The sequence below is a fragment of the Mastigoproctus giganteus genome, chromosome 10 (assembly GCF_048544385.1).
Source record: "Mastigoproctus giganteus isolate SK-2022 chromosome 10, ASM4854438v1, whole genome shotgun sequence".
In the NCBI taxonomy this organism is placed as follows: domain Eukaryota; kingdom Metazoa; phylum Arthropoda; class Arachnida; order Uropygi; family Thelyphonidae; genus Mastigoproctus; species Mastigoproctus giganteus.
In genome coordinates, this window is record NC_143584.1 from 201,965,332 (window position 1) to 201,993,177 (window position 27,846).

General features: G+C 38.8%; 1 protein-coding gene across 3 annotated transcripts in view; it reads left to right on the forward strand.

Annotated features, from left to right (window-relative positions):
- Nucleotides 1-27,846, forward strand: part of XNP (ATRX chromatin remodeler XNP) — a 664,672-nt gene that overhangs the window by 138,367 nt on the left and 498,459 nt on the right. For all 3 annotated transcript variants that reach the window (XM_090383634.1, XM_090383636.1, XM_090383635.1), the window contains exons 7-9: nt 4,888-4,997; nt 23,325-23,409; nt 27,086-27,305. In XM_090383634.1, the coding sequence (XP_090239760.1) occupies nt 4,888-4,997; nt 23,325-23,409; nt 27,086-27,305 (415 nt within the window). The remainder of the gene's footprint in view (nt 1-4,887; nt 4,998-23,324; nt 23,410-27,085; nt 27,306-27,846) is intronic.

The following is a 27,846-nucleotide window of genomic DNA, read 5'->3' on the forward strand; positions in this document are numbered from 1 at the left end:
TTTCTGGATTTATTGGATGATTGTTTTCAACATCAGCATGTTCGGGAGGCAACTAGAGGCAGTGATACTCTTGATTTGATTATCAGTAGTGATTCTTCATGCATTAAGAATCTGCAGATAAAGGAAACACTAGGTGACAGTGATCACAGTGTGCTGAAGTGGGAGTTACTCAAAGAGGTAACTATCATTAGGGGTAAAGGGAAGGGTTATTGCTTTCGTAAGTAAAGGCAAGGTATGCAAAGAAAAACAGCAAAGAGTTATTTACTTATGTAAACTCTAGAAGGAAGGGGATGAACCAGATTGGTCCACTTGATATCGATGGTTCAACTGTTGATGATCCTGCTCAGGTAGCTAACAAAATGAATGAATATTTTGCATTGACATTCACACATGAGGAGTTATTCAGCAAGGGGAATGCCAGAGGTGTATTGAACTCTGGCAGTAAGCTAGAGAATCTTGTAATAACTGAGAGTAAAGTGGAGGAGAAATTGTTGAAGATAAATACAAAAAAGACACCTGAGGTGGATGGGATCTATCCAGTTATCTTAAAGGAGGCAGCAAAGGAAGTAAGCAAAGCCTTTGTCATAATTATGAGAGCTTCCCTGGACTCAGGGGAGATACCCCACAGACTGGAGATGTGCAAATGTGACCCAAATTCACAAAGGAGGATCAAAGGCTGACACAAGTAATTATAGACCTGTGAGTTTAACTTCTGTTCCAGGAAAATTAATGGAGGCACTGGTTAAAGAAGCACTGCAGGATCATCTAGACAAGACTTCAGTTATAGCTGGGACACGGCATTGTTTTGTTAAGGGGAAGTCTTGCGTGACCAGTTTGATAGGATATTATGATGCAGTCACAAAAGAACTGGATGCAGGGAATAACTTTGATATTATATACTTGGATCTTAGAAAGGCTTTTGATACTGTTGCACATGGAAGACTGCTGCACAAATTGTAGCAGTGTGGCATTGGAGGCAAATTGCTGCAATGGATAAAGGGGTGGTTGAGGGGGAGAAGACAGAGAGTGGTAATCAATGGACACTGCTCGTCGTGGACTAATGTTATTAGTGGACTCCTTCAGGGTTCAGTGTTGGGTCCTTTATTGTTTTCTGTATTTATAAATAATATTGATGATGGTATATCAAGCTTAATGTCCAAGTATGCAGACGATATGAAGGTTGGAAGTGTTGTCAAGGACACTACTGACACTATGCTGCTGCAACAGGATCTGGAAAGGTTGAGCAGATGGGCTGAGAGGTGGCAAATGAAGTTTAACATTGGCAAATGTAAAGTACTACATATGGGAAACAGCAACCCCAGAGCAACGTATCAACTCTGTGGTACTACACTGACAGTGGTAGAGAATGAAAGGGACCTGGGGGTGGTTGTGCAAGCAGATATGACGTTCTCTGAACAGTGTAGGTGGGCTGCAAGAGTAGCTCATGGTGTATTGTCAATGATATATAGGAATTTTTCTAGCAGGGATAAGGAGGTGATTATTCCCTTGTATAAGGCAATGGTCAGGCCACACCTAGAGTACTGTATACAGGTCTGGAGGCCTCATTTCAAGAAGGATGTAGAGCTGCTGGAACGAGTACAGAGAAGGGCAACAAGATTAGTGAATGGAACAAAGGGGTGCTGTTACGAAGAAAGGCTTAAGTTTTGCAAATTACAGTGTCTGGAGACTAGGCACCGGCGAGGTGATCTGATAGAGGTGTATTCTGATGGGATTCTTCCTATTGCTCAGAATAATCACCTGAGAGGACATAAATTCAAATTGAGGAAAGACAGATGTAGGATAGATGTGCGGAAATTTGCCATCAGCCAGCGGCTGGTTAGTTGGTGGAACAGACTTCCATTCCTTGTCGTGGAAGTTGATAGCCTAAATAAGTTTAAGCCTCAGCTGGACAGGTATTTCAAACGAACAGAGGGATGAAGTTTAAGTGTTTTTTTTTTTTTTTTTTTGGCTGACGCTGCATAAGCTTGCTTTCTTGCATCAAATGGCTCTACTAATGCTAATGCTAAAGTGTCAAAAGAAGGCAGAGAGTACAAAAAAAAAAAAAAAAAAAAAAAAAAACAATGATGGGACTGCCTTAGAAGAACTTTCTCCAAGAGACAAGTTTAGGGTAAATTCATTTATCTCTGTTATGGATACTCTTGAAGCCAACCTAGACAGAAGTGCAACAATGTATAGGAGTGTAGCTGGGAATTTTTCATTTTTGATGAACCTGCAGGCAACTAAGGAACAGATGCACAATGGTGTTGAGATGCTGATGCAAGGGTATCCTAAGGATGTTGACCTTAGTCTTGTCGATGAAGCTCACCCTGAAAAAGAAAATTTCAGCCACCAAGATGTGTATCAAATAATATTCCAGGAGAAAATTTGGACAGCTTTTCCAAATGCTGAAACAATTTTCAGATTGTTCTTGTGTTTAATAGTTACTAACTGTACTGGCAAAAGATCATTTTCTATACTGAAAAGGATGAAGAATGATCTGCAGTCAACAATGTCCCAAGATGGGTTGTCTGATCTAAGCATTCTCTGCATAGAAATGATAAACTGCGACATGTAGAATAGATGTGTGGAAATTTGCCTTTAGCCAGCAGGTGGTTAATTGCTGGAACAAACTTTCATCTGTCATTGTGGAAGTTAATAGGTTAAATAAATTTAAGGAGGAACTGGACAAACATTTAGAGGGAATTGTTTTGTAAAAATTTTTTTTTTTTTTTTTTTTTGCTGCATAAGCTCATACACTTGCTTTCTTGCATCACATGCCACAACTACTACTACTGATTTTAATGATATAACTGATAAGTTTGCATCCAAAAAAGCTTGAAAGAAACTTTTATGCCTTTGTATATAGTGTAATGTTATAACATAGCTATGGTTCCCCTATGAATGTTCTGTGTATGAATCTTCATACACAGATTCCCCTATGAATCTTCATTAATTCCATACTTTTGTAAACTTATTAAATGTAATAATTTTATAAATAATCTTTTTATCAATGCTAAAATTTCAGCAATGTTCTACTTTCATTGAGTAGATAAAGAATAGAATGAGGGTTTGTTTCTCATGATCAGATGCTATTAATTTTGGGCCTCCCAGGGTCTCCTAGCCCAGGACCTCCAGCCGCTTTAATCTGGCACTGCTTGTCAGGCCAATTTGATTGAATACTATGATGCAGTAACAAATGAACTGGATGCAAAAAATAATTTTGATATCATAATTGGATTTCGGGAAAACCTTTGATACTGTTGCACATAAAGACTGCTCTACAAATTGGAGCAGTGTAGCATTAAGGGCAAGTTAACCATCACTTTATCCATAACAAAGAGGTATTTACTGTTATGGATAAAGGAATGGTTGAGTGGGAGAAGACAGAGTAATTATCAGTGGATTCTGCTCTGTGGACTAATGTTATTGGTGGAGTTTCCCAGTTTGGTGCTGGGTCCATTGTTGTTTTCTGTATTTGTTAATAATATTTATGGAGGTATATCAGGATTAATGTCTAAGTTTGCAGATGATACGAAAGTTGGCAAGGCGGTTAACGACAGTAAAGGCAGTATGCTACTGCAACAAGATCTAGAAAAATTTAGGCACTTAGCTGAGAAATGGGAAATTAGGTTTAATGTTGACAAATGCAAAATAGTGTACATGGGTAGTAATAATCCCAGATTAATGTACCAGCTCCATGGTACTGTACTCAGGGTAATGAAAAATTAAAAAGACCTGGAGGTAATTGTGCAGTCAGATATGATGTTCTCTGAGCAGTGCAATAGGCTACTAGGACAGCACATGATGTTTTCTTAATGATATACATGAATTTTACTAGGATATGATTATTCCATTGTATAGGCAGTGGGCATGCTACATCTTGAGTACTGCGTACGTGTCTGGGGGCTTCATTTTATGATTTCGAGCTGCTGGAGTGGGTACAGAGAAGATCAACGAGATAGGTGTAGGGAAAAGAGGGGGTGTTCTTACCAAGAAAGGCTTCAGTTCTATAAAATGCAGTATCTGGAAACTAGGCACCTGCAAAGTGATCTGATTGAGATGTTTAAAGCTTTAAATGGATTGAGCAAGCTCAAATCTGATGGGATTCTTTCTCTTGCTCAGACTATGCACATGTGTGGTCATGAATTCCAATTGAAGAAGGATAGTTGCAGAATAGATGTGTGGAAGTTTGTCTTTAGTGAGCAAGTGGTCATTGCTGGAACAAACTTCCATCTCATGTTGCAGAAGTGGATAGCTTGAACAGATTCAAAGAAGAACTAGACAAACTATTGGTGGGGGTTGGATAGGTGAAATCAGCGGATAGTCTCAAATGGGAAGGGTTTTTTTTTTTTTTTTTTTTTTGTCTGATGCTGTATAAGCTTTCGTTCTTTAATATTAACCCAGAATTACTAAATACAGTACTAAAAACCAAAAAATGAAGAATTACCCACACTGTGGAAAAAAAGTCACCACCATGGATGTATTAACTCCTTTCATAAGTAAGTTTGAATAAATATAGAATATCTTGATATCTGGTGAGTGGTAAACACTGTTATATTTTCCACTAACACTGTGTTTTAACATTGTTAATTTTTCTGCGTGGTGATTCATTTTCATAATTGGAGTGTCTAATCTGTTATTTAGGCTGCCGAAGTATTTTTGCAAGAAGTACTTGTTTCTTTTCATGTGTGAAATTAAAATCAAATGATTTTTCAGATGGTTACTCTAAAATGCTATGGTTCTTTGGTTACTTGTGTTAACTTTGATCTACACATTTATTACTGAAGAAATGTATGTTGTCTATTTTTTCAAAGCAATGTATATGTAATTTCCACATTCTGAATAGTAATATTGATTAGTTCTGTTAATCTACTTTTGCTATTTTAGAAAAACAAAAATTGCCAAAGAAGGAAAAGAAAGCAGAACCAGTAGTTGCATTTGATTCTGATTCAGATTCAGATTTTGATAACATATCTCTGTTACCACAAGTGTTGCATGTAAGTAACTTCTTTTCTTTGATAAGGCAAATTTGAAACAATTTTAGTTGTATACGATTCAGAAAAATGGTTGCTCGATTGCTCATTATAATTACTCTCTCTGTCGCTCACAGACAAGCGAACATGCACACGCAGTCAGTATGCAATAACAGTATCTTAATGCATTATTACTGTTAACTTGTACTTATCTACAGCGAGCTGCTGTTTTGCGATCTTACAAACAAATATTTTTCAACACTGGATATTCAGTTTGCAAACTCATATCTTAATCTTATTAACTTTTTTAAAACTTCATAAAGCATTGCCTTTTGAAAGTAAAGTGATAAGAATGAACTGTCTTTCTTCAGCTTAAGAAGTAATATATGTTGTACTTGCAATTAAATATAGCACTCTGTGTACACCATATTTTGTCATTTTTCTCTGGAAAAAACTTGGATAATTACTGCAGTAGCAGTAATTATTACTTCAGGTTATCACTTTCTTCTCTGCATTGATGAGATCTATCAAGCCCTTGCCTCCTCCTTTCCAAGTTATTGTCAGTCTCTCTGCATTTTTCTTTCTAATGATATCCTCCAGCTCGGTGTTAGTCCAATCTATGATCCTGAGGGAGTACGTTAGCACTGGGACTACATAGGTGTTTCTGGCTTTAACTGTGTTCCCTCCATTCAGCTTTGCTTTGAGCAGGTTTCTGAGTCTGATTGACTTGGCGCATTATGGCCTTAGCTGCCAATGCACCATTAAAAACCAAACCAAACCAAACCAAATCTGAGTCTGATGGTATTTTTTGGTCAGACAGGCCTTAATCTCGTTTTGCTCTAACTGATGAACCAACATCATCCCCAGGTATTTGTAGATCTCTGCCGCTGTCATAGCTTCAATCTCTTTATTAGTCTGCATCTGGTAGTTTTGGGGTGCCTCTGTAGCCAAGTGGGCAGGAGTAGCAGTGCATAGCACATGTTTCTTGATTAGACCGGGGTTCGAGCCCGTGACCACCAAATACAGAGGATACGGAAAGGTCAGGGAATGACGACAGCACATCCCTAGAGCAATATGGCCTTAGTTGCTATTGCTCCTAAAAAGAAACCAAAATAACAATAAAAAAATAAAAAACTGGTAGTTTTGGCCAACTAATTTTCCCTGATACAGTCTGTGGAGCTTGCTCTAGTCCAAACTCCATCCTAATATCATTGCTGAATTTTTCAGTAATCCGTAGTAACTTCAGTTCCCTCGTAGAGCTCGATGTCATCCATGTACTTCAGGCGGGAGAGGGGGATACAGTTGTTTCCTTCTTTCTTTGAAGTGTATTCATACTTGCTGTTGTTGATCATGGTGAATAGTGGGTTGAGTGCTAGACAGAACCACAGTTTGCTCAAGACTTCTCCCTGAAAGATTCCTCTCTTAATTGGGATAGGTCTGGTTGTGATTTTCTCGACCTTGATGGTGGTACTTCATTTCGCCACAGCTTCTTTTAGTAGCCATGGCAAAACGTTGGATTGACTTTGTGGGTTTTGATCATCTCTGTTAGCCAGCTGTGAAATGGTCAAAGGTCTTGCAGTAGTTGATGTAAGCTGTGTACAGGTTATGGTGCTTCTTGTAGTCTAGCTTGCTGTCACATAAATGGTTGATTGCCCTTGCATCCTTCTGTTGCTCATTCATGATGTTCTGGCTCTTAAAGTGATTTGATATCTTCTTGGTTATGCAGCTGGTCAGGATCTTACATTGTTGAGAGACAGGTATCCAACCTTTAATTCGCTGGCTTTTTTGTATCTTGGCCCTTAGCCTTCAGGTATGTGATTCCTTGAGTAAGAAATTCTGGAATTGTCTCTGGATGACATCATCCAGGTGAACTGCTCTGCTAGGTGGGTGTGTATGCAAGCGAACTTCTTGTACCAGTTGTGCTATGGATATTAACTATTCCTGGGGTTCACCAGTTGTGGGACTTCCTGGTCACCTGTTTTATTTCTTCCTGATGAATCCCCATTTTGTCATCTCTTTTATATCCTTGGTTTTCCTCTGTTCTCTTTCTGTGCAGGGAAATTGTCTGTTATTTCTTAATTCACTGCTCCATGTGTTGCCCCAGAACTCCTCAATCATCTTCTACTTCATTCTAATCATCTTCAATCAATTGTTTGTTTTCCTCCAGTTCTCTCTGTATTGATATAGTCTCTTGCTGATTGCAAGGTTGTTTTGCTTCAGGGTGTCTGAGTATTCTCCTATTCTGTGATTTTTGGTCTCGTGTTTGATGTGGATGTGTTTCTTGAGGGTGCTTCACTTTTCTTACTCCTATTACCCCATTGATACCAGGTCAATCAGCCTGTCTTGACTCTTAGTTCTTCTATCTTCTGCTGAAGCTTCCTTTTCCTAAGCTGGCAATTCCTTTTTTTTTTTTTCATTTCTTCTGCTTCTGATCTCTTGTTTCTCTTCCATTGATCCTAGTGAACTGGGGTTCGAGCCCGTGACCACCAAATACGGAGGATGCGAAAAGGTCAGGCAATGACCACCGCATATCCCTGGAGCAATATGGCCTTAGTTGCTAATGCTCCTAAAAACCAAATAACAAACAAAACAGACAGCTGAGGAGTGACACCGGATAGCAATTGGGATGGTTGTGCAGGATTTTCTTATCCATTATTATGGTGCAGAACCAGTAAAACTTGTGGGATGGGGTCTCTAGTATGGCCTGGTGGTCATATTGTAATATGGTACATTTCCTTTGATCAGTTTGTATTTCCTCGCTAGCTTCTGATGTATTATCCTGGTTGTCTGGTCATCTACCAGTGTACTCTGTGTGGGTGATCATCCTGCATGCTGCAGTGATGTATTGGTGGTGATTTGTGCTGCTGTCGCTCTCCGGTTGGCTGAAATAATGCGAGACAGATGATGACTACCACCTTTCTCTGCAAGCAGTGCTGTCCACGATGAGCTGTTATTCCATAAATGGCATATTCCTGATACACTCTTGATACAGTCGAACTCATCTTCTATTCTTCCTTTCTGGGTAGATCACTAGAAGAAAAGAGATGGTGCAATTTCTGCACCACCACCGCAATAGAGTGACCCATGTGTCAGGCGCCCACTATCACCCCTCTTTCGAAGTCGGTTAACTCACGACTTTTATCCATACTGACATCAAATTACCATCTATGTGAATGCAGTGATGCAGTGTATCTATGTACCTGCCAAGTGGTGGGTTCGTCCATTAGCAAGAGGAATGACAGTATTGCGTTGCCCCAGGAATCAGGTATCCCATGAATTCTGTCCTTTCAGTGTTGCAATACAGTACATGATAGTAACACATGCTCCTATGCCATGATATATATCAAGATGCAACAAGGAGCAATAAGAAAATTAAGTCTCTCGCAATACAGCCATTCCTTGGCTTACGTAATACTCGACTTATGGAAATTCAAGTACAATATGAGATAGAGATAAAATGATGCCCTTCAAACTACTAACATAGTTTTTTGTTTAAGAGTTGTCTATGGCATGTACACCAATATTTTATAGATTATTATACTCTTAAAGATATGATGTCTTGTTGCATTTAATTTTACTTAAATATTATCATGTACAAGCCTTGAAACGGTGCCGTCTGGGTGGTGGTGCCCACCGAGAATAAGTAACAATAGTCTTCTCTTTCGGTGAAGCTTTGCTTATTAGAGGTGGTGCAAAACATGGCAAATCTTGTGAAGGAAGAGCACAATATGAGATACAGATAAAATGATGCCCTTCAAACTACTAACGTAGTTTTTTGTTTAAGAGTGTGTTTACACCAATATTATATAGATTATTAAGCTATTTATCTCTCTCAAAGGTTATTATTTGAAATCCTTTGTGATATTTTTCGAAAACACATTTCTGGAGGTCATGACCGAAAAACAATAAAAACAATTTGCACTTCCAGTTTATTGGGCTTTTCTGTTAGTGCATCTAATTATAAACGGGTAATAAACTTGATCTCATTGCATTTGCGATAATACCAATAACTGGAATTCTGTGATTTTTTACATTACAGTATTATGGTGAAATGAGTTCCCCTTCACTGAAATCTTCAATCATATAAAAAACAAATAAATTTTCAGGATCTTCTCTTCATTTCTATTTACTTATTATAATGATGAAGGGAAATCGACCAACTGAAAGTGTAAGTGGTGGCAGTGTTAGGAAACAAAACAAAATTGATTAAAAATGAAAATGATCAAAAAGCAGGACAGAGTTTGTCATCTATTGCACGGGAATTAGGTCCCGCTGCTTCAACAGAGAATACTATTTTAAAGGACAGTGCACATATAAAAGAACATGTCAAAGGATGAACACACTTAAGATCAACATCGTTCACATGCTATATTGAAGATGGAACAGCTGTTAATAATATGGATGGAAAACCAGATTCAGAAGCAAGTGCCCCTGAGTCCAATGGCCATCAAGCAAAAGCAAGAAGTATTTATGAAGATATTTAGGATAAGTATGGCGAACCCCAAGCCAAGTTCGTGGCAAGCAATGAGTGGTTTAATAGGTTCAAGCATTGCGCTGATTTCCAAAACATTAAAGTATGCAATGAAGTCTCCGGTACCAACTCTGCAGGTACAGAGAAATTTTGTGATGTGCTGGAAAAAATTATTGATGAAGGCAGCAAATCCACTCAGCAAATTTTTAACGTTGAAGAGACTGCTCTGTATTGGAAAAAAATGCCGGATTGAACATACATTGCCTAAGAGGAAAAGACAATGCCAGGTTTCAAGGCTTCAAAAGATAGGGCCACGCTCTTGCTTGAAGCTAATGCAGTGGAAGATAACAGATTAATACCACTGCTTGTGTACCATTCTGGAAATCCTCCGGCATTTAAGGGCATCAATAAAGCCATCCTACCCATGCATTTCTGATCGAACCAGAGAGAATGGATAACAATATCTCTCTTTGAGGATTGGTTTAAATACTGCTTCATTCCCGAGGTTGAAATATATTGTAAATACAACGACGTTCCTTTCAAGGTTATGCTTCTGGACATCCTACGCATCTAGATGATTTCAATTCGAAAGAGTCATACGGTATTTCTACTGCCAAACATGACTTCACTCATCCAACCTATGGATCTGGGTGTTATTTCGAATTTAAAAGCATTCTATTTACACACAACATTTGCTCAGTCATTTTCTGCAGTAGATGGTGAGAAAAATTTTATGTTAAGAGACTTTTGAAAATCTTACAATATTTACCACCCGACCTTAAACATTAATAAGGCCTGGGCGGAAATCTCTAAAAGTTGTTTAAATGGCACAAGGAAGAAAATATGAAGGATTTGAAAAAGATGAATCATATGAAGAGGTTACAGATAAGATTGCAAAGGTTGCAGAGCTACTTGAGCTGGAGGTTGATGCCAAAGACGTGGAGGAGTTAATCGAGGAAGAAGAGAAGGAATTATCTAACGAAGAACTTATTGACTTGCTGGCAGCAATAGTGAATGAAGAAAATGCTGAGGAAGCTCAAGATGAACCAAATGAGGAGCCGAGACACTTCTTCATCAGAGAGATGAAGAATTAATGGCATTTCTTGAAATTGCATCGGCAATGGTGAGGTTTGAGAAGATGAATCCTGACAGCGAACGATTCTTAAAAGTTAACAGAGGAGTGAATGATATGCTTGCTTGCTACAAAGAAATCTACGATGAAAAGAAAAAAAGCCACTGTTCAGTCATCTGTTAATATGTTCTTTCGTAAGGTTGAGCAGCTGACCCCTTCTAAATCTCCACGCCTTCAACCTCTGCAGTGGCGTACTTATCAGCAGAAGACGTTGATTCTGGCAGCAATGCTCGAGAGGTAAAACTTACCGACGTTATGCCTGTCTCCTCTCTTTTTTTGTAATTTTGAAATTTTTTAAATTGCACACTTTTGTAATTTTTCCTGCGCATGAGATAAAAAATTTAATAAATACAATAAATAATTCTGTTTACATGTTCATCGAGCGTTTCTTTTTTGATTCAATCAATTCAGCGAGCACCGTTGCGAGTGTTGCACAAGTATTTAGGGAAATTCCGACTTGCGTAGAGTTCCGCGGGACGCAACTCTTACATAAATTGGGGAGTGGCTGTAGATGGGTGGTGAGGAAGGTTCATCATGCCCCATCAATAATTTATTGTACATTAGCTCATATAGATAAGGCAGTCATACACTGGTGTGCAAAACTAAAGGACCACCTGCTTCTCATAGGAGTGGCCTGGATATGGGGAAAGCATACCAAAGGAACCTCATGAGGTACAGAAATGAAGGAAACAACACCGCCATAACAACGGAAACAAAACAGTACAGAGGGACTTTATTCAAAAATGGCAATATAGCGCTGGCTGCCATGATACAGATGCATCACAGCCAAAGATGGAACAAAGGGAAGAAGTGGTCCTCAGTAGGAGATATGGCCACCCCTAATGTAATGCAGGCTTTGCACTGCCTGTCCATACTTAGAACAATGTTGATAAGTTCTTGCGGTAACATCGTCCATTCCTCTGTCAGTGCCATCTTCAGCTGGTGAACATTTTTTTGTTGGGCGTGAATGTACCACTAGGTGTTGCCCCAGAGCATCCCATATATGTTCGATAGGATTTAGATTGAGGGAAACGGGCAGGCCAATCCATACAAATAATGTACTCACTTTCCAAAAGTATATAAACAGCTGCAGTGCGATGGAGTGTGGCGTTATCATCCATAAACATGAACTTGGGGCCAATGGCAACTCGGAACAGATGCGCATGGGGAAGGATTACCTCATAATAATACCATGTTCCAACCTCTTGCCAGATTATCTGACGTCCAGAATCGCTGCTGAGACTGAATCTACTCTCATCAGTAAAGAGTACCTTACGCCATTGCGCTGCTGTTCAGTCCTTGTGTTCGATACACCACTGTAAACGGTGTCTCCGATGAGCAGCTGTTAAAAGGACCCAGCGTACTGGCTATCGGGCGAACAGTCCACCTTTGTGGTCACCAGGCCACAGTAAATCGCAATGTCCTGTGCTCAGCTGGTTTGCAGTGGATCCCGCTGTCTGGTGTCAGTCTTTCTTGGCCTGTAGAAGTATATAGCAGTTATCATTGGGCGTTTTTTTTTTTTTTTTTTTTCATGGACGACCGCCACTGGTCATTCGAACAGGTGTACCTGTCGTTCTGAAGGCCGTGGTTCTGAATGCATTTTCATGTGACACAATGCTATGGGCCATACCGAACTCTGCAGCTGCACTCCTCACACTTCGACCTTCCTCAAGCTTCCCAATTATTTGATCCCGGGTAAAGTCATCCTGATGTTGTCTGTTGGCCATTTTGTTGTCTGTAGCACTCTATGAAACCATCGAATGTCTGTAACAGTCATGCTCACCATTCGGTAATTTACACATAACTGCTGAACTGCTGTTTTTATCTGTTTATATGCGCCCTCTCATCACGATTCAAATTTTTGCATGTGCACCAGCTTTCTACCGAACGGCCACAGTTATGCAAATCGCCACAGGCTGTTTCGTTTGATTTTGTGTTTGTAACCTTTAGAAATAGTGTTGGTATTTAAGTTTTGCACACCGGTGTAGTTCCATTATATAAGGTACTGTAAAGAAGACATTGCAATTTCTTGAAAGGGTTCAAAGACATGCAAGTACCTGGTGAGATTGGCAAAAGGGCATCCATATGAGATAAGACTTGAAATATGTGGGCTACAGGACTTAGAAGCTAGACACGTTAGAGGAGACTTGTTGTTGTTATTTGGTTTTTAGGAGCATTAGCAACTAAGGCCATATTATTCCGGGGATATGCTGTGGTCATTCCCTGACCTTTCCGTATCCTCCTTATTTGGTGCCTCATGGGCTCGAACCCCGGTCTAATCAAGAAGCATGTGCTACGCACTGCTGCTCCTGCCCACCTGGCTACGGAGGCACCGAGAGGAGACTTAATCGATATATACATGGCACTGAGAGGAGGGAGTAAAATTAATGAGAATAAAATTTTCACTGTTAAAAATTATTCTAGAACTAGGGGCAATAAATTTTAATTATGGTGAGAGAGATTTAGATTGAATTGTAGGAGGTTTTCTTTTAGCCAATGAGTTCTTTATTACTGGAAATGGTTGCCTTCATGGGCAATTGAGGTTGAAAACTTGGGAAAACTTCAAAGCTTAGTTGAATGGATCCCTACAAGAGGGGAGAAGTGGGTCAAATAGGTGTTTAATTTTATTTTATTAGTTATTATTATTAATTAATTAATTTTTTTGGCTGGTCCTGAAAAGGTGTAGGGTCCTCATTGCATCGTACGTCTAATAGTACTAATAATCTACACTGTGATGTGATATACCCAGTGGTGAGCTATAGTTGGCTCGCAAGAGCCCATTATTATTTTTTTTTGAAAATTTGCGAGCCCATTGTTGAGACGATCATTTATTTTACAAATGAAATCCTAAATGTGCAATTTTTGTATAATTTGATTTGAGTATAATTGAGGAAATGTTCAGTGCGGTCGCATTTTACTGTGCTCTGTGTTCAACATAGTTTTCTTGTCGGATCTAAATCGCCAACGGTGTTGAAAGTTTGCCTATCGTGAGGACGCAATGTACACTTCATACAGTGTTAATCTCCATCCTCTAGGACAGATACAACAGGTAAAATCTTTAATAAATGCTTTCGAAAATTATGTTAATAAATGACTATATTCGCATAGTCAGACTGTTCAAGGTACGCGGTCAAGGTCGCGAGCCTCGCAAGAAGGCTTGGAAGTGACCCCTGCAGGTTAATCCTTGCCTGAAGCTTCTTCACTGCCTTCACATAAATAAGGAATTTGAAACAGTATGGGAAAGACAATTGTAGTACATTCCTACTGTAAAACGAACCATGTCCGGATTAACATGCCATTCTGCATGTGGGTCAAGTAGCCTTACTCCAACTGATCTTACCTTGCTGGACTGATTGCAAGGACAAAGACTGTGACTGCTATACAGCGCGGCCAGAAATCGCTTAATCCTAATTCTTCTTGTGGACTGCTCCTGGTGTGAACGAAATCTCAAGGCTTACTGAACTAAATTAAAGTCAGGTGTTTCTTCCAGGTGTGGTTTAGTTTTAGTCACAGGAAAACCGTTAACCAGTGTAATGATGTCTGATGATTATTCTTTATCGGACATGCCTGGAGATCTAATATTAGCTCCAGACTTTTTAAATACTGGGTTGAAAGAACCTATAGACGAATTTATAGAAATGCTAGGGAAGGAATTACCCCAACTGGGATCACCTGAATGTGCAGCTGACTCTCAGTCGGTAAATAACCCGGGTAATTTAGATTACTTAAGTGTTCTGAAAAATAATTTTCTAGATATTTTTAAGTCAGGATCCACCGTTACCCCCCTCATGGTGGTGGAAGCTGGTAAAATCTGGAACAGTATGGAACGATTGGTGATTGATCTCACCATCGACAATGAGAGGTTAAAAACAAATTTAGACTTAAGAGTTTTGCCTACGTCCACCCCTGTGGCCACTTATGCTAAGGTGGCTGCAGTGAGCCCAGGCATAAAGACTGCTGCTGAACTGATTCCCTCGGGAACTCGGTCAAAGCATGTAGTGTTGATTAAAGCTAGTGAAAAGTGTGAATTAAAAACGAGTGAAGAAGTTAAACAGGTGATTGCAACGAATTTTAAATCCGAACTTAAACGGATTAAAATAAAATCTATCACAAAAGTTAGAGAAAAAGGCGTTGCAATTGAAACTGCCACTGACGAAGACATTACTAAATTAAAGAACTGCCCGAAATTTGGGGAACACAAATTAATTGTAGACTCGCCCCGAAAACTAAACCCGACTGTGATAATCTATGACGTACAAAAAGATATGTCAGACCAAGAGTTCTTGGAGGATCTGTATGTCAAAAACCTGTGCGAGCACAATGTTAGTGAGGAAGATTTCAAAAAGGGGGTTAAGGTGAGATTTAAGATTAACGCTAAAAACAAAAACAACAAACACTGGATAATTGAAGTTCCTGTCTATATCAGGCGAATAATATTAAAAAATGCTCGCGTCTACCTGGGCTGGTCGGTTCACAACGTGAAGGATTTTATTATCGCTTCACGTTGTTTTAAGTGTCTGGCCAATGGGCATTCGGCTAGATATTGTAGACAGCAGGACTACACATGTGGGCATTGTGGACTGCAAGGTCACCAGTCGCAATCGTGTCCCACTCCTGAATCACCCGTTACATGCCCAAACTGCAAAATAAAAAAGAGGAAATCAGATCACTCATATCGTGACTCGAAGTGTCCCGAGTTCTTGCGAGCTCAGGAGGTTACCAAATCTCGCACAAATTACATTCAGTAAGATAAAAAATGTACAGCATGGTGAGAGATTAAAAATATTACAGTTAAACTGCCAGCGTTCTGCATCTGCAATGAGTGATATCTCCAAATTAATTACGGATCACAAAATTGACATTCTAGGACTTCAGGAATTATACTCCTACAAAGGCAAAGTTAAAGGATTACCAAACGGCTGTAGGGTGGTTCAATCTAATGTATCTGTTACAGGACAGGGTGCAAATGCTGTGTCAAGGGTGTGGGCAGCTCTCGTTATAGCGGACAAGCGGATCACGGTCACGAGGGTAAATGGTCTCTGCTCCGAGCATGCGGCATGTGCATGCTTGGAAGGCAGTTTTGGACAAATATTCTTCATCTCAATCTACATGCAGTGCTCACAGCATTCTCAACAAATTGAGCCTTATCTAAACTTCCTTGAGACAGCTTTAATTAGGTTATCAGGCAAAAAGATAGTTATAATGACCGACGCAAATGCTTCTTCCACCATGTGGAACAGCCCCATAACGAATAATAAAGGTGAATTACTGGAAGAATTAATAATAACTAACGGATTGATTGTCTGGAACACCCCTGGGCATTTGCCCACTTATTCATCCCCTTCTGGTCAGTCTTACATAGATGTCACTCTGTCGAATGCAACATTCGGGAGATGCATAGAAAACTGGACTGTTCACTCCTCTTGGTCGGTAAGCGACCACAATGTAATAACCTTTGACATAATATCTAATGAAAACGCAGCAGCTTTGAGGGGAACTCATGACTTCCCCAGATACAAAACTCGACAAATCAATTGGAATCCTTTTGAAAAACTACTTAAGGAAAAATTTACGGAGGAAAAACTGACAAATCTGACAGACCTTACTTTGGACCAGCATCTAAAAGAATTGATGGCAATCATCACCGAAATATGCGACGAGACGATTAAGAAGAAACAGAGAAGGCAAAATTCGGTTCCTTGGTGGTCCCAGAACCTTTCTACTCTAAGGAATCATACAAAGAGCGCAAGACGAGATGTTCAGAGAGCTAGGAGAGATGGTAGACCTGAAGACGAGATAAACCGATTGAATGAAATATACAAAAACGCGAGAAGGACATATTTCAACAATATTTACAAAGAAAAACGCTCCGCTTGGGAACGCTTAGTTAAACAAACTATGGACCAGGAGCCCTGGGGCTTGATTTACAAGCTGACTCTAGACAAAATTCATCCGGGGGAAATATTCTCCTCTGTACTTAGACCTGATAACTCCGAAACCCTGACATGGGCCGAGACTATGGAAACAATTTTGGATGAATTGATCATGCAGGATGAAACTGTACCAGAAAGTCCGGTACAAACAGGCATTCGTTTAGAACATCTTTCCTACATAGGCCAAAGCCACGAAGATGATTTTGACAGAAACGAAGTAGGCCTTGCTGTTGAGACTTTGCGTGATGGAAAATGCCCTGGACTGGACCTATTAGAAGTTACCATAATAAAAAGAATCTGGAGCACCTGTCCCCAACTGATGATGAACCTCTTTAATGCCTGCCTACAATATGGATCCTTCCCCTCTCCTTGGAAAAAAGCAAATCTTAAATTACTCATTAAGAATCCCAACAAAACAGCAAATCTGGCAAATTCATACCGCCCAATTGCTCTACTTCCGGTCTTCGGAAAAATACTAGAGAAGTTGATTGTAGCGAGATTCCAAAAGCACTATAGAGAAAGAAATCTAAACTACAAATATCAGTTTGGCTTCACTGCTGGGATGTCTACAGTGGATGCCATTAACCTAGTTATTAATAACGTCTCAGCCTCCAATGAAAAGTATGTCCTCGGCCTCCTTGTGGACTTCAAAGGGGCCTTTGACACTGTTTGGTGGCAAAGTGTCCTGGAGAGGTTCCGAGAGGCCGGGGTCTCCGTGCCTATTTACCGTCTCATCACGGATTAGTTCCAGAATCGCTCACTTGTGGTCTCCAGTGGATCCTGCTCTGTTGCCAGACCTGTGACTCGCGGTTGCCCTCAGGGATCAGTTCTCGGACCAGTATGCTGGAATGTGGTCCTTGATGGGTGGCTGGCTACCGAACATAATTGCACTACTAAGATGGCTTACGCAGACGATTTAATTATCCTTGTTTCTGGAAACTCCAGACTACAACTTGAAATCCGTGCCAATGAAGTCCTATCAGACCTAGATGAGTGGTGTAGTACACATAAATTAACTATTTCTGTTCCCAAAACAAAACAAATTCTTCTCAAAGGAAAATTAGACCCAAATAGACCTCCATGTATTAAGATTAAAGAACAATCAATAAAATTAGTTAACTCGTACAAATACCTAGGAATTATGTTAGATAACAAACTTCAATTCATTACACATGCTAAATACGTACTAAGCAAAATCAAGACTTTGACAGGCAAAATAATCAGAATTACCAAAGGTTCTTGGGGTCTGAAACCCTCTACTCTCAAGCTGTACTACAAATGTATATTTATTCCTATTGTCTGTTATGCTGCGGGCGCTTGGGGCCCCAGTATACGCAGAGTCATGGTGGAAAAAATCTTGACTCAAGCCCAGCGCTTCTTCCTGCTTGCAACTTCAAGAGCTTGTCGCACAATTTCAACGTCGGCATTACAGGTAATCAACGGCAAACTACCAATTAAATACGAAGTGCTGTACAATTACTTTCAGTATTGTAGAAGGAAGGGTATTGCGGCACAGTTCAACCAGTTTTCTGTAAACCTAGACGTGCCAGTGAAAGAAGACAACACTAGATTAAGAAACCAGTTCCTCCAGGAATGGCAAAACGAATGGACTAATGCCAACACTGGAAGAATTACTACCCTTTTTATACCTCAAGTTTCCGAATTTGACAAAAAACATTGGCCCTGGTTTAACCCGGGTCTTCACCTAACTTTCCTTTTATCCGGGCATGGTAGCTTAAACTCAAAGTTATTTACTCTGGGTTTGGCTGCGTCTCCTCTCTGTAAATGTGGCTCAGAGGAGACAGTCCAACATATAATCTTAGAATGTCGATATTATGTAGACATTCGATTTGAACTTCAGGCATTGACCGAAGTTTACGATGTAAATAACTTCACCAAGTTTTTAGAATGTAAAGAAAATTATGAGGCACTGGCTAACTTTGCAGACAAGGCTTTCCGCAGAAGGAAAGGACTTGCCGGCTGAGAATAAATATGTAATGTAATAAGTGTACTACCACTGTATATAGTTGCCTCCTTGGTATTAATCGTATTGTTACAAGACCTCTGATGAGGAAATGTATTTGTATTTATTGCCGGAAGGCAATATTAGCATTCAGAATATATCAGTCGATGTGCCAGGATCACTGTTGGGTGGACGGTGTCCTGGGACTTCGGCTTGTAAAAAAAAAAAAAGGTACATAAATTGTAAATCTAAAATTGTATAAATTGTAAATCTTACATTGTATAAATTGTAAATCATAAATTGTATAAATTGTAAGATATACCGGACCTCATTGTAACCCAACTGGTAGGTCCTAACTATCTGTATAGTTGTATAAGTTGTGAAGGTTAATACAGAAATTGGTGCCTTCAACAAATTGTAATAACTTAGTTGCAAGTGTTAAGGTTATATAATATGTTTGTAATCATTCCTGTGAAGTTGGTGGATCAAGATGTTTTGTAAAACCACAAATCGTAAATAATGTAAAGTTACTCTTCAGCGGCGGATAGGGGAAACCCTGGAGCCCGCAGATAATAAAATACTTTGAACTTTGTGCAATTTTTGAGTATCCAGAGCCGAAACTACGGTGGGGCGAACGGGGCCCCATTCCCAGCATTTTAATGGCACAATCGATCGGTTATGTATTTTAAAATTGCTTCATTTTTGATTTAATTACAGTCGGACCTCTGTTCAACCAACTTCTTTATACCGAATTTTTTTAAATTCCCCTTGGTAATTACATTTAAAATAAAGTAGTTTCCGTAGAACGAAAATTATTTCCATGTAACGAACAGATTAGGAGAGAGACAACTTTGTATGCATTGTTCTCACCTCTGGCCTGTAGGTAATTAGAAAGTGCGAATTAAGGGTGAAAGGGATTACCGTTCCAAAACATTCGTGGTGTCCGTAAAACTTATGCAGCCACATTCCGAGAAGTTGCGCTAGTCAGTATGCTTTCCATAGCCAGTCAGAGAATTAAGAAGATACCCGACATGGATAATAGCCTCTGGTCAACCTGTGTTGTGGTTCTCCTTTACTCCGACAAACGGGCATATGTTTTTCGGAGAAGTGAGTGATCCATGCCTTCCAGTAAATTTCTCCTGTCTATGTTTACATGTTCACAGTAGCTGAATATCTGAGTGATTCCAATATTTTGCACAATATTCAAAGAACTAGTGACAGTAGCAACGTAGGGGGGAATTGAGGAAACTAAGATGTTATATAAACTTTAAGAAGATGAAATGTTGACAGATTTTGAAGCTTTGTCGAGCCTTTCACTGCATAGAAAATGTTCTGAAATATAGCGGCACACAGGCAATAATTTTAAAAAAAAAAACTGTATTTCCAATCTCCGAAAAACTAGTGCGAATTAAGGATGATTGCTAAAGAACTTGATGTGGAAACTACAAAGATTGGTCATGTGTTCGGGCTATGAAGAGCAGCTTGTAGCTTGCGAATGGTAATTGCAGGTTAAGAGAATTATCCTGCATTTTGGCAAACATTTTGGATCAGATGCCGCCGTAGCCCAGTGGTCAGGCGCACGAGTGCATAAGTACACGTGCCTTGGGTGACTCTGGTTCAAGCACCCTGACTGCTGAATACGGTGCTGTTTCTTGTATTCTCTCTACCTTGTGAATTCCTCTGACAGTATGGAGTATAAACAGGAAATTTATTTTTATTTGGGATTGTTAAAGCGACTTTTAAATCTGGAATTTCTTAACCATTTAGCACTAATGATCTCTTTTAACACCTCTTTTATTCATGGCTGCTGTCACACCCCTTTATCCATGTCCTTCTTGGTCTTCCTCTCTTTTTCCTTCTCCATGGCATCCATTCCACAGCTCCTCTGGGCAGTATGTCGTCCCATTCTCTTCACATGGCCAAACCACTCCAATCTTTTCTCCCCTATTTTATTAATGATGATTTTTTGGACATTCATTATTTAATTAGAAATGAAATTTATCAATCTTTCTAAATAACTTCGTTCTCTAACTTAGTTTTATATATTTTTAGTATTAGCAGGAATTAGCAGCTACAACTTAACTTTAAAAACATGCAATTTACGGATACAGCACAGTTGCACCATGCCGTATCTCTAAATAGCAAGTTTAGATTAACAGCTTAAGTTCTGTCGATCTAAACAATTCATTCTTTGTGTATGCTAATGTTTGTAGTTATTTACAGTAAATATTTTATACAAGTTTAGTTTAGAAAGTTAAGTAATAATACTGCATTACAAATGTAAGGAATTAGCATTAGCATTAGCATTAGCAGAGGCATACGATGCAAGAAAGCAAGCTTATTCAGCATCAGCCCAAAAAAAAAAACCCTCTCCCATTTCACCCCTCCGTTCGTTCGAAATACCTGTCCAGTTGAGCTTTAAATTTGTTTAGGCTATCAACTTCAACAACAAGTGATGGAAGTCGGTTCCACCAACCAACCACCCGCTGGCCAAAGGCAAATTTCCGCACATCTATCCGACATCCGTCCTTCCTCAATTTGAATTTATGCCCTCTGAGGTGATTATTCTGAGAAAGATGAAGAATCCCATTGGCATTGAGCATGCTCAAACCATTCAAGGCCTTATACACCTCTATCAGATCACCTCGCCGGTGCCTAGTCTCCAGACTCTGTAATTTGCAAAACTTAAGCCTTTCTTCGTAAGAGCAACCCTTTGTTCCATTTACTAATCTTGTTGCCCTTCTCTGTACCCGTTCCAGCAGCTCTACATCCTTCTTGAAATGAGGCCTCCAGACCTGTATACAGTACTCAAGATGTGGCCTAACCATTGCCTTATACAAGGGAATAATCACCTCCTTATCCCTGCTAGAAAAATTCCTGTATATCATTGACAAGACACCATGAGCTACTCTTGCAGCTCGTCTGCACTGCTCAGAGAACTTCATATCTCCCTGCACAATTACCCCCAGGTCCTTTTCATTCTCCACCACTGTCAGTGTGGTACCGCAGAGTTGATACGTTGCTCTGGGGTTACTGTTTCCCATATGCAGTACTTTACATTTGTCAATGTTAAACTTCATTTGCCACCTCTCAGCCCATCTGTTCAACCTTTCCAGATCCTGTTGCAGCAGCATAGCGTCAGTAGTGTCCTTGACGACCCTGCCAACCTTTGTATCATCTGCAAACTTGGACATTAAACTTGATATCCCATCATCAATATCATTCATAAACACCGAAAACAACAACGGACCCAACACTGAACCTTGAGGAACTCCACTAATAACATTAGTCCACGTTGAGCAGTGTCCATTGATTACCACTCTCTGTCTTCTGCCACTCAACCATCCCCTTATCCATAGCAGCAATTTGCCTCCAATGCCACACTGCTCCAATTTGTGCAGCAGTCTTCCATGTGCAACAGTATCAAAAGCCTTTCTAAGATCCAAATATATAATATCAAAGTTATTCCCTGCATCCAGTTCTTTTGTGACTACATCATAGTATCCAATCAAATTGGTCAGGCAAGACCTGCCCTTAACAAAACCATGCTGCGTCTGAGCTATAGCTGAATTCTTGTCTAGATGATCCTGCAGTGCTTCTTTAACCAGTGCCTCCATTAATTTACCTGGAACAGAAGTTAAACTAACAGGTCTATAATTACTTGTGTCAGCCTTTGATCCTCCTTTGTGAATTGGGGTTACATTTGCACATCTCCAGTCTATGGGTACCTCCCCTGAGTCCAAAGAAGCTCTCATAATTATGGCTAGGGGTTTGCATACTTCCTTTGCTGCCTCCTTTAATATAACTGGATAGATCCCATCCACCCCAGGTGCCTTTTTTATGTTTATCCTCAACAATCTCTCCTCCACTTTCCTCTCAGTTATTACAAAATCATCCAGCTCACTGCCAATGTTTACTTTACCTACATCATTCTCCTTCCTGAATAACTCCTCATGCGTGAATGTAGATGCAAAATACTCGTTTAGATTGTTAGCCACCTGAGCAGGATCCTCAACTGTTGAACCATCAATATCCAGTGGACCAATCTGATTCATCCCTTTCCTTCTCGAGTTCAAGTATGTAAAGAACTCTTTTCTGTTTTTCTTTGCATCCTTTGCCAAGGATTTTTCGTAGTCTGCCTTTGCCTGCCTAATCTCCTTTGTGACTTGGTTACAGACCAACTTATATCTATCATAGGCTTCCATGTCACCCATTAATTTATATGTATCCCATGCATTTTTCTTCTCTGCCACATGTCTCATTAGTTCATCTGACAACCATTTAGGCCTAAACCTTGAACAATATTTCTTAGTTGGTATGTAAAGCCTGGTAGCCTCCAAGATTAGTTCCTTGAATGCTTCCCATTTTGAGTTTGCTGTTGGTAACATCATCAGTTGGTCCCACTGTATAGAATTTAAATACTGTCTCAGACCATCATAGTCGCCTTTACGAAAACAAAAACCCTTCCCTTTACCTCTGATGGTAGTTACCTCCTTGAGTAAATCCCACTTCAACACACTGTGATCACTGCCACCTAGTGGTTCATTTATCTGCAGGTTCTTAATGCATGAAGAGTCACTACTGATAATCAGATCAAGAGTATTGCTCCCTCTTGTTGCCTCACGAACATGCTGGTGTAGAAAACAATCATCCAATAAATCCACAAAAGCCTTGCTAGTGTGCGAGTGACCAACCCACAAATTCCAGTCAATATCTGGGAAATTAAAATCCCCCATTATAAGAATTGTGCCTTAGGTCTTTAGATTTTGTTTCTCATGCTTAATAAAACAAATTTTTTTTTAGGCACTTGGATTTTTTTTTCAAACCTTTCTTAAAATTGTTATTAATTTAGAAGGAAACAGAAAAAACAAAGTCTTGGAATGATTTTGCAAAAGATACTGTACTAGCAGAGATTTTGGCATCGTCAAGTAGTGCTGGTAAGATAACAGTTTATTTATTTGAACTGCTCAGTCAAATTTTTCTATAATGCTTTTTTCTTCTATATTTTTCTTCTCTTTTTATGTGATATTTGCTACCACAGTTAAATTTTAAATCCAAATGATATATTTATTATAATATAATAAGGATATTTTATCCCATTAATTAAGTAAATGAAAAAATGGTTTCTGTAAAAAAATACATGATTCTAAATTATTTATCATATACATTCACTCACATTGATGCTTTCCATCAGTAAATTATTTGAAAGTTTTAATTAGCTCAAAATTCCTAGAAATTTATAATGATTCTTATATTCATAGACTCCCTCTTAGCTGGTCTCGCTTTAACCAACCATATTTTCATTGAGATTTTTTTGTGAATCAGATTTCTGGTGTCGTGGGCCTAGCAGGAAAACAAAATTAAAAGATTCTGGGAACGAGTACAGTGTACTGTAATGATCCTATAACTTTTTTCACTTCAGTTAGTCTTTGCTATCTGTGCCATTTGGATCACAGTCACTCCATGTGTACATATTTTTGCCATTCATTTTTGTTTTTTAAATTACGTTAACTTGAAATGATAGGCTCAAACGAGCATAAACGGAATGTGTTAACTATTGAAATAAAACTAAAAGCGTTGGAACATATCGATAATGGAGAATCTGTAAAACAGATATGTAACGAACTGGGTGTCAGAAAAAGTACAGTGAATGATTGGCAGAGAAATTGGAAATCCCTTCAAGACTTCAGTATGCAAATAAAATCAGATAAAGTTTTCTCAGACAGGTGCACTATGAAGAAGCCAAAAAATGAAGTCGTTGATGATGCAATGGATATGATTCGTGCAAGAAAGACAAAGGAGAACACCTCTTAGTGGACTGGCTTTGAAGGACAGGGCAATACGCTTGCACAAGAAAGTCAACAGCGGAGAAGAATTCTTAACCAGCAAAGGATGGCTTTCACAATTCAAACAGTGCCACAGAATTCATTATGTAGGTGTTTGCGAGAAATGCTGCAAGTGAATTTTCCCAAAAAGTTTTAGACGTTATACAGAAGGAAAATCTTACTCATGAACAAGTCTACAATTTGGATGAAACAGGCATAAATTTTAAGCTTCTTCTGACAAAAACACTAGCAGCACCACAAGGAACATTTGCTACTTGTTTCAAAATGAATAAACAGAGAATCACTGTGGCCCTTTGTACAAATGCTGCTGGGAGTCACAAACTGCCCTTTTTGTTGTAGGAAAAAAAAAAAAAAACCCAGCCAAACCAAGAGCATATGTAAATTTAAATTTATAAATTTACAAAAATGTAAATTTGCTCTACCAGTTTACTACAAAGCCCAGAAGTCAGCTTGGATGGATTCTTTTCTATTTGAAGAATTCAAATGTGCCTAAAAGTTAAGGCACATTTGACGCGTTTGAAGTTACAGCTCAAGGCTGTTCTTGTCCTTGACAATGCTCCAATGCATCACATCGACCTACCTTCTGATGACATCAAGGTGGTACTTTTACCACCTGACGTTACATCTTTGGTGCAACCTATGGATCAAGATGTGATATTCTGAAAAGTCTCTACAGAAGAAAACATCTTTCAGAAATTCTTGAGAAGACCACCAATAAAGAAACGGAACTCACTGTGGTGGCCCTTAAGAAAATTAATATCAAAGATGTGATTTTCATGTTGGCATCTGCTTTTGAGGAAATTCCGTCATCAACATTTGTGGGGTCATGGAAAAAAAACTGTGGCCTGATGTCGAAAAATTAACTATAAACTGCAAATTAACTGCATCTGGACAAAGCTGTGCACTGAGGATCTGACAGACCACGAAAACATTTCTCTGCTTAACAATTTGAAACAATTATCAGAGTTCAAAGACCTGGAAGAAAGAGACATTGATAAATGGCTTGTAGGCAATAATATTCTAGAGAATGAAATGTTAACAGATGATGAAATTATCAAAGCAGTTAGTCAAGGAGAAATGGCAGAAGATGAAGAACCAGAGAACCCAGAAGCAATGAGTGGAGATAAAAATGACAAAAGAATAAGTCAATTGGAAGGAAAGAAAGTGCTTGAAACTGCAATAAGATATATTGAACAGCAAGATAATTCATCTGCCATTGATATAATTCTTATGAAAAAGTGGCATGATTTTGCTTCAAAAAATGATTTAAATCAAAAAGACAAATGACGATTACCAATTTTTATCTAAGTAAATGTTTAATAAACATTTATATACAACATACTGTATATATATTTTTTATTTAATTTACAATCTATAAATAGTATTTTGCCTGTGTTTTCGGATTAACCGGCCATTCATTTATCCGGTCCCATAGGGGCCGGTTAATCGGTTGTCTACTGTTATAATTCTCAGAATAAATGAAATATACTGTTTTTGATAAGTGTAAAACTTCAGATATTAATATTTGCTGGTTGCTCTCTCTGTTCTAATCAGCTTTTTTATAAAACGCTTTTTACAATTTAAAAAGAAGATACATTAAGTACTGCACTCGATCAAAAAAGATGAAATATTGGCATTTTTTCAAGCAGAATTCAGAAAAACCCAAAACATCTTCCAGAAATTAAAAAGAATATTTAGGATCCTGTCAGGTGACTTGTCACGATGTTTGTTACACTTTGCAGTGCTACCACAGCCAGGTTAACATAATGTAATAGTTTCTTCCAAAATTACTTATTATTAATTGTCAGATTCTAAATTTGGTAGTCATACTACCAAATTTAGCTTCCGGTAGTATGATAGTCATATTACCATACTAGCTTCCGGGCCGGAGGTTGCACACAGTGGTGTCACAGGTCAAAGACCCCATTACTGGGGATTCCAGTAGTGGGGTCATATATGAGATCAAATGCCCGGATTGTGGGGGAGACAGGACGGCAGCTAAAAGACCATCTGGGGGAGCACATGTGAGCCATACAGAACGCAGAGTTTAATAAGTCCGCCATTGCTGCACATTATTGGGAAAAACAACACCAGGTCTCCCCAGTGAATGCTGTCATCCTTGACCGGACGCATAGGTTCTCGGACTGTAAGTGGCTGGAGAGTTTGTGGATTGGCTCATCCGAAAACAATAGCATGAATAGGGACAGGGGTGTTCTGCTCCACCCCCTTCTGGAGGCTGTGGTCCTTGATAAAGACGAGTGCTTTGCGTTTCCACACTCCCGAGCCACTTCCGATTCTGGTTCACATGGAAGAAATACTGAGCATGCGCCTGGTCAGCCACTTAAATATCAAGTTTACGTGTGCCGTGAACTTGATATTTAAGGATGTGTTGCCTAAATATCATTATTGTTGAGAAAGGAGGCGGATGCCCCCGAAAGCTACAATCATTGTTTTATCGCTTTTAACTTTATTATATTTTATTGCATTTTAAAATTTCATCATACATTTTATTTTGTAAGTCAGTTTTTGTAAATATTATTTTGCAGTACTTTGTATCGTCTGGTACATTTTATAATTTTCAGTATTAAACTATTATAGTTAAACGGTTGGTGTACTTGTTTAAATTTGTGATGGGAATCATTCTCCCAACATCAGAGGCCTTTTTGAAGATATTGATTTAAATCCGTTTGATGGTGCATGCTTATATGTGAATGAATAAATATTACTTAACCTAATGTAGTCTAACATCTATTTTGAATTTATTTAGAATCAGAAGATAATTTAGTCATTTTAAATGACAAAAAAAAGAAGCCAGTAACAGATGCAAAAAAAGACAGGGAACAGAAGGTTGTAAAATTATCAAGTTCTGAAGCAGAGAGCGATTCCAGTGAGATTAATGTGCCATTGAAAAAGAAATCTAAATATGACAGACTGTTAGCAACACGTATCTCTGATAGTGAAGGCAGTAGTGACGAAAAACAGAAGCGGTATAAAACTTTTCTTTAATTATTCCTTTTTCTATATTATAATTTTTTTTTTTTTTTTTTTTTTGTGAGAGATATTTACTAGTTAGTTTGATTTGATTACATATACTTTTAGATGATGATTTTTTTCTATTCCTTTTAGGTTTTTCTGTTAACATGTTTGCTGCCACCTATATTTGAGTGGGTGCATTCATTGTGCCATAATTTTCCTAATGTTAAAGAGCAATTCCTTTAATACCCTCATAAAAATATATAACTTGAAAAGTGAAAATCTGGAATTCATAGCTAAAAGTAGACACTAACTAGCAGAATTAAAAGGTGAAAGTTTTGGGTTGAACTGTATATCAAAACACCTCAAAATTTCATCAAAAGTTTATTCCATGTACATAAACTAATCTTAAAACAAGCAAAGAACAAATTTAATCAGTGTACCATGTCTATAAACAAAAATCAAGTACAGTGGATTCCGGTTATTTTGGCCACCTGTTAATCAGGGCAGCCGTTTATTTGGGGCAAATCTTAAACAACAGGATCAAATCGAGAA